Below are 13,184 nucleotides of genomic sequence, written 5' to 3'. Positions count from 1 at the left end.
ACTTAACAGCGCGTCAGATCTACGCGGACCGCAAGCGCTGTGACTGGTCCACCAGATCCCCTCCCGTTAGGTAAAAAAACTGCGTCATAGGTATTTCCGTTTGTGACGGTGAAAACAAAGATGAGCCAAGTTGAGGAGTGATTTAACTCAAACTGCATCAAAAGTCGCTGTTTATTTACTTCCATCATTGCTGGTCTTCTCAAATTATACACAACAAGTTGCTGTTTCTTCTTCGTTTGTGGGTTAACTTGCTAAGCTTCTTCTTCTTTGAAGTTCGCGCTGCTACTGTGGTTACACGCGTGGTTACTGCCTACCAGCGGTCTGTGCATGTGTTTGCATGTCGACGCGGACGACGACGCAAAAGTATAAATGAAAACCGACGCAGAACCTACGCCGTCGCGTCTACGACGTAGGACCTACGCACGACTAACCAGCCCTTAACCCCCCACATTACCCCAAAGTCACAGGGGTCAAAGCAAATCATACCAAAACTTACAAATGTGGTCGTATGAATTAACAGGAATTAGCCAACTGCTAAAATATGTACGAATTCTCGTGAGATAGCTTTGGATATTCACGCAGCGACACTTGTTCTAGTATTGACATGATTACGACGTAGCGAGCTGTGGCAGAAATACGAAACAACAATTGATGACAAAATCATCAGTTAACTTAAAATGTTTGAGCATCCAACAACGCGCAAATTGTTTTTTCGATTCATTCGCATCTGGTGTCAGGGATACTAGTAAAATGCATCCACACCCTAAAAAAGTTTCACAAGCTCCATACCATCAACACATAAAAGCAAAACTCATCATTTGAAGATGGTTGCTTTGTGGTTTTTCATGCTGACCTATGCTAAAATAATGCCCTGCGGATGCCACATTCACAAACCAGCGAATGCTTACTCATACCAGCTGTATAGAGTAAAACCTTCAGCTCGACACCGACTGAGCTTCACAGCACAACACGCTATTAAAACCATTGCCAGCAGGCAGGCATACGCCGGCACATAAAATTTTAAAGAAAACAAAGTGGCACCTAAGTGTCTTAGATGATAACTAACAGATGTATTATTTACATTTATTCATTTAGCAGATGCTTTTATCCAAAGCGACTTACAAATGAAGGAGCATTTTGGCTTAAGAGCCAACAGTAATATAAAGCATCCAGCGTGTTTATAGTGTTAAAGTTATGGATGAGATTATATTTTGTTTTAATTGTTAACTACGGAGTTGAAAAGTGGAGGGTTAAATCTGTTAGTCGAGTGTATACAGAAGATATTTAATACAAATGTCACTGTAAAAGCTTAGGTGGGATCATTTAAAGAAGAGGCAGCAGACATGAATCTGTAATCCTCTTGCTGTAATACCATTTTTCTTTCTCGAACATTTTCAAAATCTCCAAGCTTAGATGAAAAAAAAAATGAAAATATTAAAGCAATACAAACAGAGACAACTGTACACACTATCATGATAGATTTGTGATACCAGAGCTTTAAAATATTTGATAGGAGGCTTATGATTTATTTATATTAAAATGACTATTAATGCAAATCAAGGCTTCAGATGACAAATTAGCCTTGGAATTTCCATTTTCCTACGTGATAAATTTTCTCTAATAAATAAAATACCGTAATTGTGTTCCCTGCGCAGTCAAGTTGTTTAAATCAAAATAAAAGGGTACATCATGCTCTGTTTCCCTAAATGCATATTTTACAAAAAATCTAATTTACTTGCTATAGTGTTGAAGCAAAGCATCTGATCTCTGCCCAACCACACAAACCCCCTCTATGTCTTTATTCAACACTACATTTACGCATTTGCCAAATGCTTTTAACCAAAGAAACTTACAGTACATTACAAGGTATACATTTCATAAGTATGTGTGCTCCCTGGGTTCGAACCCATGACCTTTTGTGCTGCTAATGCAATGCCACTGAGCTATACAGGAGCACATTACATGATGGGGGGCCGTAGGATCTGATGCATAAAATATTCCACTAATAATTTTATATACATTTTATATATCATTTATATAAATTTTATATAATTTATATATCATTTATAATTTTATATAAAAATATTTTTTCAATCTTTTACAAATTGCTTATAATGTAAAATTATCTCTTTTTAAATGTATGTAGTGGAGCCTCCAATGAAAAAAGGTTTGTTCTAATCTGTATTGCTAGATAATGAAATAGTTAACCAAAATGTATTTCATTTTTGAAGAAATAGTTGGTTGATCAAAAGATTAATTGCGATTAATCGCATACAAAATAAAAGTTTGTGTTTGCATAATATATTTGTGTGTTTATTTTGTGTAATTATTATACACACATACATTTATAAATTTAAGAAAAAAAAGTATTTATGTATATATTTTTACATTTATATATAATATAAAATATTTAAACATCTAAATAAAATATATATTAAATGTAAGAAATATTTTATTTATGTATATATTTTTTTTCATTGATATATAATATAAAATATATTCATATATATGTATATATATTTATATGTATGTATATTAATATATATTTATATATATATATATATATATGTATATATATATATATGTATATATATATATGTATATATATATATATATGTATATATATATATATATATGTATATATATATATATATATATATGTATATATATATATATATATATATATATATATATATATACACACACACACACACACACACACACACACACACACACACACACACACACACACACACACACACACACACACACACACACACACACACACATGTTCTTAAATACATACATGCATGTTTGTGTAATTATATTTACAAAAAAATTTCACACAGTGTACAAACACATATTACGCAAACACAAACTTTTATTTCGCCTGCGAATAATCGTGACTAATCTTTTGACAGCTCTATTTGATGTATAATTTAAAAACTGGAACAAAAAACTTTGTAAAAAGAAATCTATATATCGCACAGGTTCGGAGAACTTGGAATCAGTCAGATTGGACAATTTTATAGATGCCTTTCAGCTCATTTGACAGCATCTTAAGACATTTACACAGCCCACATACTCCTGGTGACTGTATACACACCATTTAAACCCAAGAAACATATTTTGGTCATTGATTGCCTATATAAAAAAGTGGTGGGGTGAGATAAAAACAAGACAAATATTTATATTCTACTAGAGCTATGTGTGTTGCACTGTTACTAGCATACATTTATGGCATAACATTCACTTAAACATCTACTTTGGTGTTTCTTCGCTTTTTTATGTATTCTTTTACGCCATTTCAGCATCAATGGCTGTATTCTTGGCAAGAACTGGTTAATCCATACACAGGTTGGGGGAGGGACAATTTGGCATCTCCAATTTGCTTAACTTGCATGTTTTTGAGTACCCAGAGTAAACTCACGCTGACACAGGGCAAACTCCACACAGAAAGGCCACCCAACCTAGCCGGGGCTCGAACCGTAGACCTTCCTGCTGTCAGGCAACAGTGCAACCCACTGAGCCACTCTTTCAAGAAAGAAAGAGAGAGGGGTGTCGGAGCCGATGGTGTAGTGGACAGTGCTCCGATGTACCATATGGTGCAGACGCACTTCCGGCAACCCGAGCCGATCCCATGCCCCTCTCTCCGCCCTGTACTTTCATGTCGTCTCTTGAAAACTGTAATGCCTGCCAAACGACCACCGGCTGAACCCGTCTAATCTCCTGATTCCTATAGATATATCTTCCAAGGGTTTTTTTTCTCCTAGGACTTTTCCCACTGGGTTTTTCTACTAAGGGTTTTTTTCCACCCATGGGAGTCAGCCGACTTTGGCATAACATAGCACCCCGTTCTATACGTTAAATAAACGCTCGCTTGTTCAGTTTTATCTCAACCACTGTATTTTGCTTCTTATGTCGTCTATCGATTTTTCTGTTTACTAATTGTGAAAAGCGCTATATACATAAATAAATTGAATTGAAAGTGAACTGTCTGTCAAATAAAGGCAAGATGGCGATAAGGGTTTTATTCCTTTACTTAGATAGAATAGTAGAGACATGACAGGAAAGTGTTGGGTGGAGATGGGGAGCAAGATCAGTGAAGGACCACAGAGATTGTAATCGAACTCGGGTCACCGTGAGCACACTGGTGCTATATGTCGACGCACTAACCACGGGGCTATCGGCACCGAAACAAACGCAGTATTTTAAACAGCTTACAAGTCATGAACATGTAAATTAGCAGTGTTATACAAATAAATTTAGATTTCTGAAAAATAAATTTACTTCTTTCATTATTTGTCCTCTTTATTTTCCAAATAAAATCCTTTGAAAAGAAAATTCAAGACGAGTCAATTTTAAACAGTGTGAAATGCAGATCTGTGCTGAGACATCACTGTTGAGTCTGTTTCATCCAGAAAGCACACGCATCCTCAAGGCCATAAAGAGGGAAAATCATACTTATGAAAACCACCCAGCTGGACCCAGAACCACTAACATTCATTTATTGTGCCCCCGATATGCGACTCCAGTAAATACTTGCTCCTGCTTGGAAAATGAATCCAAACTATTTGTTATGACACAAAGTAAAAGATTCAAAGAAACTAGCTTGCCAAAGCCCACACGAGCACTGGGAAAGACCCAGCAAACAGGGTCTTGGTCCATAAATAAGTCTGTTTTCATGCATATTCACATTGCCTTCGGACTGAATTTGTATTCATGAAATGCTTGCGGGTGCAGATATCAGCATGCACAAACATGCTCTGTGTGGATACTTAATTTGAAAACGGGTATCCCTGAACATACTCGGAGTAAACTTTCTTGAAATCGTTAACAAACTGACTAATCCAACCGAAAAGTTGTTCAGAGTCTTGATCCAAAGGCTCTCCGAATTTTACCTGTGGAAGAAAGAATGAAAGGTGATGAACAAATGGTTTGTTGAGGCCTGTATTGCATGGGTAATGGAATTCTGTTAAAGTCAAAATACATCAAAACATAAGTCACTGTGACGAATTGCTGCGTGCAAAAGTTATATTAAACCACTGTTGACATGCCAAAAAGTTACTTCAAATGTCGATAAACTAAAATAAACTGTGCAGGGGCCAGAATGCAGGGTTTTTGTTTCTTTCTCACTCCAGGCTGCTCCAAATAGCTCCTTTCTGTATTTTGTGCCACAAGCTAAAAGTTTTTGCTGTAATTGTAAAACTTGTAAAAGCAATTCTCATCTCTGGCTACAGAATCACTTTTCAGCCTGTCAAACTCACAATAGACCAAATGCTCACAGTGAAACACAACCTCACTGTGAGATAGTATTGAAGAAAATTGGGATAGTTGAGAAATACACATTACAAACCGAGAAAAAATGCTTTGCGAATTTGTACCCAGTCTGTAAAAACCCAACTGAAGTCATTTTTTGTGATTTAAAAACATCCTATAAAATGTAAAGAACATTTTGTGAAATTATTAATTTGATATCTTTAAAGGTGCAGTGTGTAAAGTTTAGCGGCATCTAGTGGTGAGGTTGCGAATTGCAGGCAACGGCTCAGTCCACTGCTCTACCCTCGCATTTAAAACGCACAGAGAAGCCGCCAGCGGAAAAACATGTCATTGTCGGAGAAAACTTAGTAAGAAAAGTTTGTCTGTTAAGGGCTTCTGTAGAAACATGGCGGCACAAAATGGCAACTTTCACGTAAGGGGACCCTCGGTGTATGTAGATAAAAAAATCTCATTATAAGGTAATAAAAACATAAGGGTTTAGTATGAAAGGTCTTTATACACCACTAATAATTTAGTTTTATTTAGTTTTGAATATATTTCGGTCAAGGGATCCTTCTAAAAATTACTTAAAAAAAAAATTCCTTTAATATTGACTGAGTAAGTTGTGAAATCAATAGCTGCATTTCCATTACCCTTCAAATTGCGCAAATTGAGATAGCAAATAAAAATGCAGCCAATTTTGCATAAACAAATATCGCAAAAATGTTTTTGCATTTACAAAAATGACATGTGTAAAAGACACATGATGATTCTTTAAATATGGCACGGTATGTTAGATTGGAGGACAAAACAGAATAGGTGTGTTCAAATTCATGCGACGTCAGAAGAACCGCAAGCGCATGACATCAAAATACCGCAAGAGAAATTTACGAGTCGACTGCTCTGTATGCTTTCGAGACGCACTCGCTGTATTTCGATGTCATCACATGTCGTTCTGTGTGGCGCTGGATGAAGTCGAACACAACCGTCGCATGGTTTTTGGAAGACAACAAAATTGCACTTTAGTCGCATGCTGTGTAACCCAGTCTCACGAAATTACGTACCTGTAGTCACGTAAATTTTTATTATTTTTCGTGATACTGTCAAGAATTTCTGTGTTTTATTTGTGACTGTATCACGAATGTCTGTTTATGTGTCATTGTCACGTATTGGTTAGTCAACTGCTTTTTCTTATTTTCAAATCACTTCGTTTTAGGGTTAGATTTGGTGTTTGCATAAGGATATCACTTTAAATATATGGAGCACAAAAAATGAAATAAAGTTTAGTTTTGCGTGTGCATGTGAAACTTTCGGTTAAGTTTAGCTTTCACGTGCGCACGCGATAGTTTCATGTGCGCGCGTGATAGTTTCATGTGCGCACGTGATATTTTCACGTGAGCACGCAAAACTAAAAAAAAATTCTGCACATGAAGGTTTTGAGTGAGAACATGAAACTAAACTAGATTTTTTTACTCCAATGTCACCTTAGGGGCTCGGTAGGTTTATACTATTTTTTTCTGATTAATTTTTTTATATTTTCTGATTTTTAAACCATTGTCAACTGGTGTTAGGGTTAGAGTTGGGTAAGGATGTCATTTTATGTAAATCTAACTCAAAACCGAAGCGACAATGGTAAGAAAATAGGACAAAACAGTTGAGTAACCAATACGTGAAAATGACACGTAAACAGAAATTTGTGATATGATCACGAAAAAACACAGAAATTCCTGACAGTATCACAAAAAAGAATCAAACATTTACGTGACTATAGGTACGTAATTTCGTGAGACTGGGCTGCATAACATTGGTTAACGGTAATGCTGTTTTTTTGCAATAGTTTTTTGTTGACATTTAAAAAAATAACGCTTAAAAAGAACATTATGTAGGATTGTGGCCAAAACTGGTATTGCAATCACAAAACTTGTGGCTAAAACTGGTACTGCAATCACACAGCTGGTGGCCAATATACAACATGACAACATAAACATCAGTTAAGGGCTGCAACTCCAAGTATTTGAAATGAAAATGATTTCTTAATGTCTAGTGACATATCAGGGCCATTTTATGATTAATTGATATACATTTCTTACATACTGTTACATACTGTCTTTCTTTAATGGAAACGCAGCTAATGAGTGAAATCAAACTTTGATGCTCCTGATCTCACCATTAGATTATGAAACTTTAGCTTGGATTTCACAAGCCAAGAGCAAATTTATGTGACGATTGCATAATTAGTTAAAGTTATTTGCTATTAACATAGCCATAAACAGAGAACTGACAGCATAAACCACTCTTAATAATGCATCATGTCTTTCACGATCTTTGTAACCTTGAGAAATGGCTTGGCTGAAATATATTCCCTGTTTCGCTCAGTCGGCCTGGCACAGATAAGCAGAAAAAGGCCAATCTCCACATGGCCGGGCTTCCTACCTATCCGTCTCCCCGGGCAACACAACAAGAAGATATTGAAATAATAACTCAGGGATTACCAATATGTCAGCGTACAGTTTCCTCATCTCCTCGCATCTCTTCGTCAGGTGGCTGAGATCCGTTTCGTACTTTTCTATGGCCATCTAGAGCCAGAGATAAAGAAGAGATGGTGTTAGGTACGAGCTATTTCTTTTCTTTTATTCTCTACATAGCGCTGAAAACGTGAGATCTAACGGTCTGTGAGGGTGTTAGCTTTTATAAAGCTAAATCAAAAATATGTTTGAATATTAAATGGATGGAATGCTGGATTCAATTTAATAATTAAAAAATGTGACAATTTCATTTAAAACCTCTTCAACCCTGAGGACCCTGTCCCGGGTCCAAAATTTCGTATTTTGACTTAATATAAAAGATTCTTTTAATCTTTAATGCTCCGTCATGGACCCCAGTAACACATATGAGATACTGTTTGAAAGCTTAGAGTCTCTACTTTCTGCAGATATGCATCACTTTGACATATCTTTTACTGTAAGAAAGTTATTTACACTTAATTTACACTATCACCCCCCCAATATTTTTTGATATCATATAATATTCACATATTTCATATTTTTCAAAAATGACAAACATGGGCAAGTCTTATATCAAATGAAAGCTCTCACTCTCAGGAATAAGGCTACAGCATTATTTTTGTTCTAATATCAACACATATCCAACAATCATCGAATGAATAATAAGGTAAAAAATGGTCTTTTGTAAACATATGTGAAACTTGAGTGTGAACTGCCTCAGATAGCACATATAGCCACAAATGATACACCATCTTTTATTTTAGGTCCTACTCTAAACAATGAGTCCATTCACAGCATTTTCTTTGGTTGTTTGCATAATTAATCCCTAGCTTTTTATTATATGTGCAAAACAAAAAATTAATATTTTTATGAAAAATGTATTTCCGCACCCTTCAGTAAAATAAGAATATCTTTTGAATGCGACATGATAAAGAGTTCATTCTTTTTTTGGGTGTTTACTGTCTGCTGCTGCTAACAACCAGAACTGTCTGCAGTCTGCTAGAGCACCCAGAACCAGAGTTATACACTATCAAAGACAGTGTTTACAACATAAAAAATAAAATTTGGTGTTTCATCATATGAAAAACAACATAAATAACAATATTTGTCACAAACAGCAGCTTTTTATGTAACTTCAAAGGGTTTTCTTTAAAATGATATAAAGAAATTGCATTTATTCCACTGTATGTGGTTATGGTAGCACTTCAAATGTTTGTTGGCAGAAATTGTACACCATAAGCGTATTATTCCTCCCATCAGTTGGAGTAAAATAACTTTTGCATATATTATGATAGAGAAAAAATTCCTTTTTCCTCTGTAAGCTGACAATTGCTGGAATCAAACAAAACTGTCTGCAGGGACCTGAGATACCCAGGACCAGAGTTATATACTTTCAAATAAAAACTTTAGAAAAAAAACATAAAAAGCGCCTATTTATTTTTGTGTTTATTAGAGGCCTGACATCACATACAACAATGTTTAGCACTTTCAACAGTGTTTTATGTAATTTCAAAGGGTTTCCTGTAAAATGATACCAAACTTTTGTATGTAAACCTCTGCATGTGGGTATGGGAAGCTTTTGAAAATGGGTAGGCCAAATCCAGGCGAAAATCCCCAAAATAGCTTCAGGGTGGAAGTGTTAATGGAAATTGCATTTTTCCATGTGTTACTAGTTCTACATTAATTATTATCATTGGCCATAAGCAATCTAAAATAAATGCTGGGTTATGTTCAATGTAGCACTGTGTCAAAAATCAACTTAATGGGTTGTAATTTAACCTACACTGAGTTCAACCAAAAATGAAGGGTTGTCCTTGCATCTACACCCTGAAGGCTTATTAGCTGCAACGCATTGGTGTGCCATTGCCATTTGATTTTAAATGCTTGAGCCATGATTGAATAAACACTTTTTATATTTCTTAACACATTTAAGGGCCTTGGATTGATACGTTTTTCCAAAATGCTGGGTTGTTTTAACCCGACAGCTGGGTTTGTCTGTCTTAGACCCAACACTAAACTATATTTTTTCTAATTCATGTGAAGCTACTTTGGTACGATGAACAATTGTGAATTGAAAAGTTTAAAGTTGAATTGAAAATAGCCCAGCAAATTCTCCAAAAGTCTCTTCTGTCAAAATTGAATTCTACCTAAAGTCACTTAAAATATAATAATTTTAAACCTAATGTGCATCCCACTATTGGTTTAACTGGTGTTGCTGTGTTCATCAGTGTAGGATCTGATGATGCAGCAAGATTTTAAAAGCCTTATAGATAAGAAGAGCTTACAGTCTGAGAGTGAAACCTTGTAAATGTATTTCTTTCAGTGTTTTTTGTGTGTTAAAATAAGAAAGATGAAGAGAGTTTGTTTTTTAATTCTCTTGAAAATCTAGTGGGTCAGCACAAAAGGCTGAGCGGTCAATCTCTTAGGGACGTTTTAGTTGTGTGCTCCCAGCTCGCCTCAAGCTTAATTTTGAAGTGTCCTCCATTTACGCGACTGATGAGTTTTAATAAGTCCCACAACGCACAGACACATAAGGCTCCACTGCTAAGTCAAGCTTAAGACCCCACCAACACATTTGTTACATAACCCCTCCCTTAATATGAAAAATACATAGCCAATGAAAAATCCATATTGATGAACCACTATGGTGAATATGTAAGGAATAATTGACGACAGGCCATTGAAATTTTAGAAAATAATGCACACGAAGTAATGTGGCACGACGCGAAGCAGAGTTAAGGGGGTTGCACACCGGATGCGCAGCTCAGCACAGCGCCGCGTTGCGTCTAGCACAACTCTAAGGTATCGTACACCGGAAGTGCACATTAAATAGCGCAAGCTTAGTCAGATAGCATCTACTTCAAAATGCAAAATAAACCTTAGCAGCCAATGTTAATCGCTAACGATTTGGGACAAATATGATGTTTTTTCATGTTAAACTATGTGAGTGGCGCTCTGTGGCGCAACTAGGGTGGCCATTCGTGCCAGTTCCCCTGGACACGTCCTGAACATATTTTCGGGTTCGTTCTCCGGAAGTCGCGTTGCTCGACTGCATATGTCATCAAGGTTTAATATTTCGGGTTTAATTTCAGAAAAGCAACCGTTACATTTCAAGGTTAGAATGAAACTTCAATGATTGTATGTCTTAAAAGAAATAAATCTTAATTTTTTTAATGTATTTTATCTGAAATGTGAGAACCTCGATGACGTATGCGGTCGAGCAACGCGACTTCCGGAGAACGAACCCGAAAACATTTTCGGGACATGTCCGGCGGAACTGGCACGAATGGCCACCCTAGGTGCAACAGGTATTTGAGCAACTTCCTGGGTCGTAGCTGGGTGCGGCCAAGCGTGCCGCACAAGCCCTGAAAAGTGAAGCCAAAACATCTCGATCGCCTCCCATTGGTCCCAGTATAGATCATAAAATCCGCCTCCCCATGTTATTCAATGGGACTTGAGACCAACTAAACATTTTAATTACACTTTAATTATCTTTTTTCTGAAGCTGGTTTCTGTCATTTACTATACTGATGTAAATTTAAATGTTGTTTTTAAAATAAGTTTGTTTTTAGTTAGTTATTTAATGCTATAAAAACGGTGGTGACAGGTCATGATTGACAGCTGCGAAATCGTGTGAGACGCGCATTCTGCGAGAACGAGGGCAGGGGTCTTGATTTCGCAGCTTTACTTCCTGAACACTACTGCGAAGGACTGGTCCCGAAATCGTTACTGCGCAGACTCAAGACCCAGGATGTCAGCACTGTATTGGGACACAGGCGGCTTCACTTTTCACCAATGGAAGAGAGCGAACAGGCGTCGTCCATCTTTTTTTTACAGTCTATGGGTGCCGCGTGGGCGTATACTCGTAGAGCACAATGTGTTTAATTTTTTTAGAGCGGCACGGCCTGCGTTACTTTCAAATAATTTACAGTACCAGGGTCAAATATTCTGCTTATACCACAGACGTTGCAAAGACATTGCTCTGGTGGTTATTTTAAGACATTTGACAAGTCAAAGGTGTGCGTTTATCGAATGCATACCCATGAAACATTTCTCAACCAATCAGAATAAAGCATTCAACAGCCCCGTGGTATTATAAGTAATATTCTGAAAATTATAATATCCCATCCCCAAAGTCAGAGAGCAATGATTGGTTTACTATTAACTCATTCCCTGCCAGCCTTTTTTGTGATTTTCACAAACCTTTTCACAAAATTGCTTCCAGGAAAATTTTCCTTTTAAAAATATATAAACATAAAAATATATCTAATGAAAGAACAGACCCTCGTCTTTCAAACAAACAATAAACAAACAAACAAACCAAACATGAGAAAAAAAACGTTTCATCCTATCTATATTTTTATCTACTTATAAACTCTTAAATATGCGTATTTTTCTTAAAAAAAGCTTAAATAATTACATATTTGTGAAGGAATTTTGTTAGAGATCAGATTCAGAAGATTATCAAAACATACACGGAGTTTAAAATTAGTAAATATTTTTTTTTGCTTCAGTTTTTTATAAATTGGGTAAGTGTGCCATCTAGTGGATAATCAGTATTACAGATTAGGTTTTTTTCATGCAAAGTTTTCTATTAGTTGATGAGATAACTCGTCAATGGCGGGGAAAGAGTTAAAAATAAAGGTGCTTCACGATGCCATATAAGAACCTTTTCTGTCTAAAGGTTCTTTAAAGCACCTTTAACATCTCAAGAACCTTTCTGTTTTACAAAAGGTTCTTTAAGGTGCAAAAAAGGTTCTTTACATTATAAAAAATTGACTAAATGGTTCTTTGTGGAACCAAACAAGGTTCTTCTGTAAAGCACCATTTAAGCATCTTTATTTTTGAATGTTCAACAGTACTTGTATAAACTGTAAATTATTAATCATTGGCCGCACACCATTATTATCACCTTGGTATTAAAATATTCATTTAAATGCATGTTTAAATTAAGTTACAAGATCAAATGATGTGGATTAAATAATAAAAGTGGTACATTGATGCAAAATACCTTTAAGTCTTTGAAGAATTTGGGCTGTTGATTAATCATGTTTTTCTTCTTGTGTGCTTTTCTGTACTGGATGACCTTCTGAAACTCATTCTTCACAACTGATGAGATTAAAGATTTTCATTGGAAATTGCTTTACTCTTTAGGCCAAATCATTTAAAACAGACCTTACTGAATGAAAATTACTGCAATGCCTTTATGCATTCATGCACGAACAAGTTTTTTTATGTAATGTTCAGCAAAATAAAAATGTGCAGCACTCTTAAAAATTAAGTCGCTTAAAAGGCTTTTCAGTCAAAGGTTATTTGAAGAAACATTTCTTTCATACTTTTTTTATAGTCTAAAGCAGTGGTCTTCAACACGGTGCCAGATTGTTTTATCCTTTTTGGTAGCCCTTGCTTACAAAAAGGTTG

The 13,184-nt window shown here is 35.9% G+C and overlaps 1 protein-coding gene across 1 annotated transcript in view; it reads right to left on the bottom strand.

The window, feature by feature from the left end:
• Positions 1-2,909: 2,909 nt before the first annotated feature.
• Positions 2,910-13,184, bottom strand: part of LOC135775132 (uncharacterized) — a 57,558-nt gene continuing 47,283 nt past the window's right edge. Inside the window, exons 15-17 of the mRNA XM_065285151.1 lie at positions 12,775-12,872; positions 7,752-7,835; positions 2,910-4,901 (exon numbers count right to left, since the gene is read on the bottom strand). Coding sequence (XP_065141223.1) covers positions 4,779-4,901; positions 7,752-7,835; positions 12,775-12,872 — 305 coding nt within the window. The 3' untranslated portion in view covers positions 2,910-4,778. The remainder of the gene's footprint in view (positions 4,902-7,751; positions 7,836-12,774; positions 12,873-13,184) is intronic.

The sequence above is a fragment of the Paramisgurnus dabryanus genome, chromosome 21 (genome assembly GCF_030506205.2).
Source record: "Paramisgurnus dabryanus chromosome 21, PD_genome_1.1, whole genome shotgun sequence".
Taxonomy (NCBI): Eukaryota; Metazoa; Chordata; class Actinopteri; order Cypriniformes; family Cobitidae; genus Paramisgurnus; species Paramisgurnus dabryanus.
The sequence above is the reverse complement of the archived record's forward strand: the minus strand, read 5'-3'. Positions and strand labels throughout refer to the sequence as shown.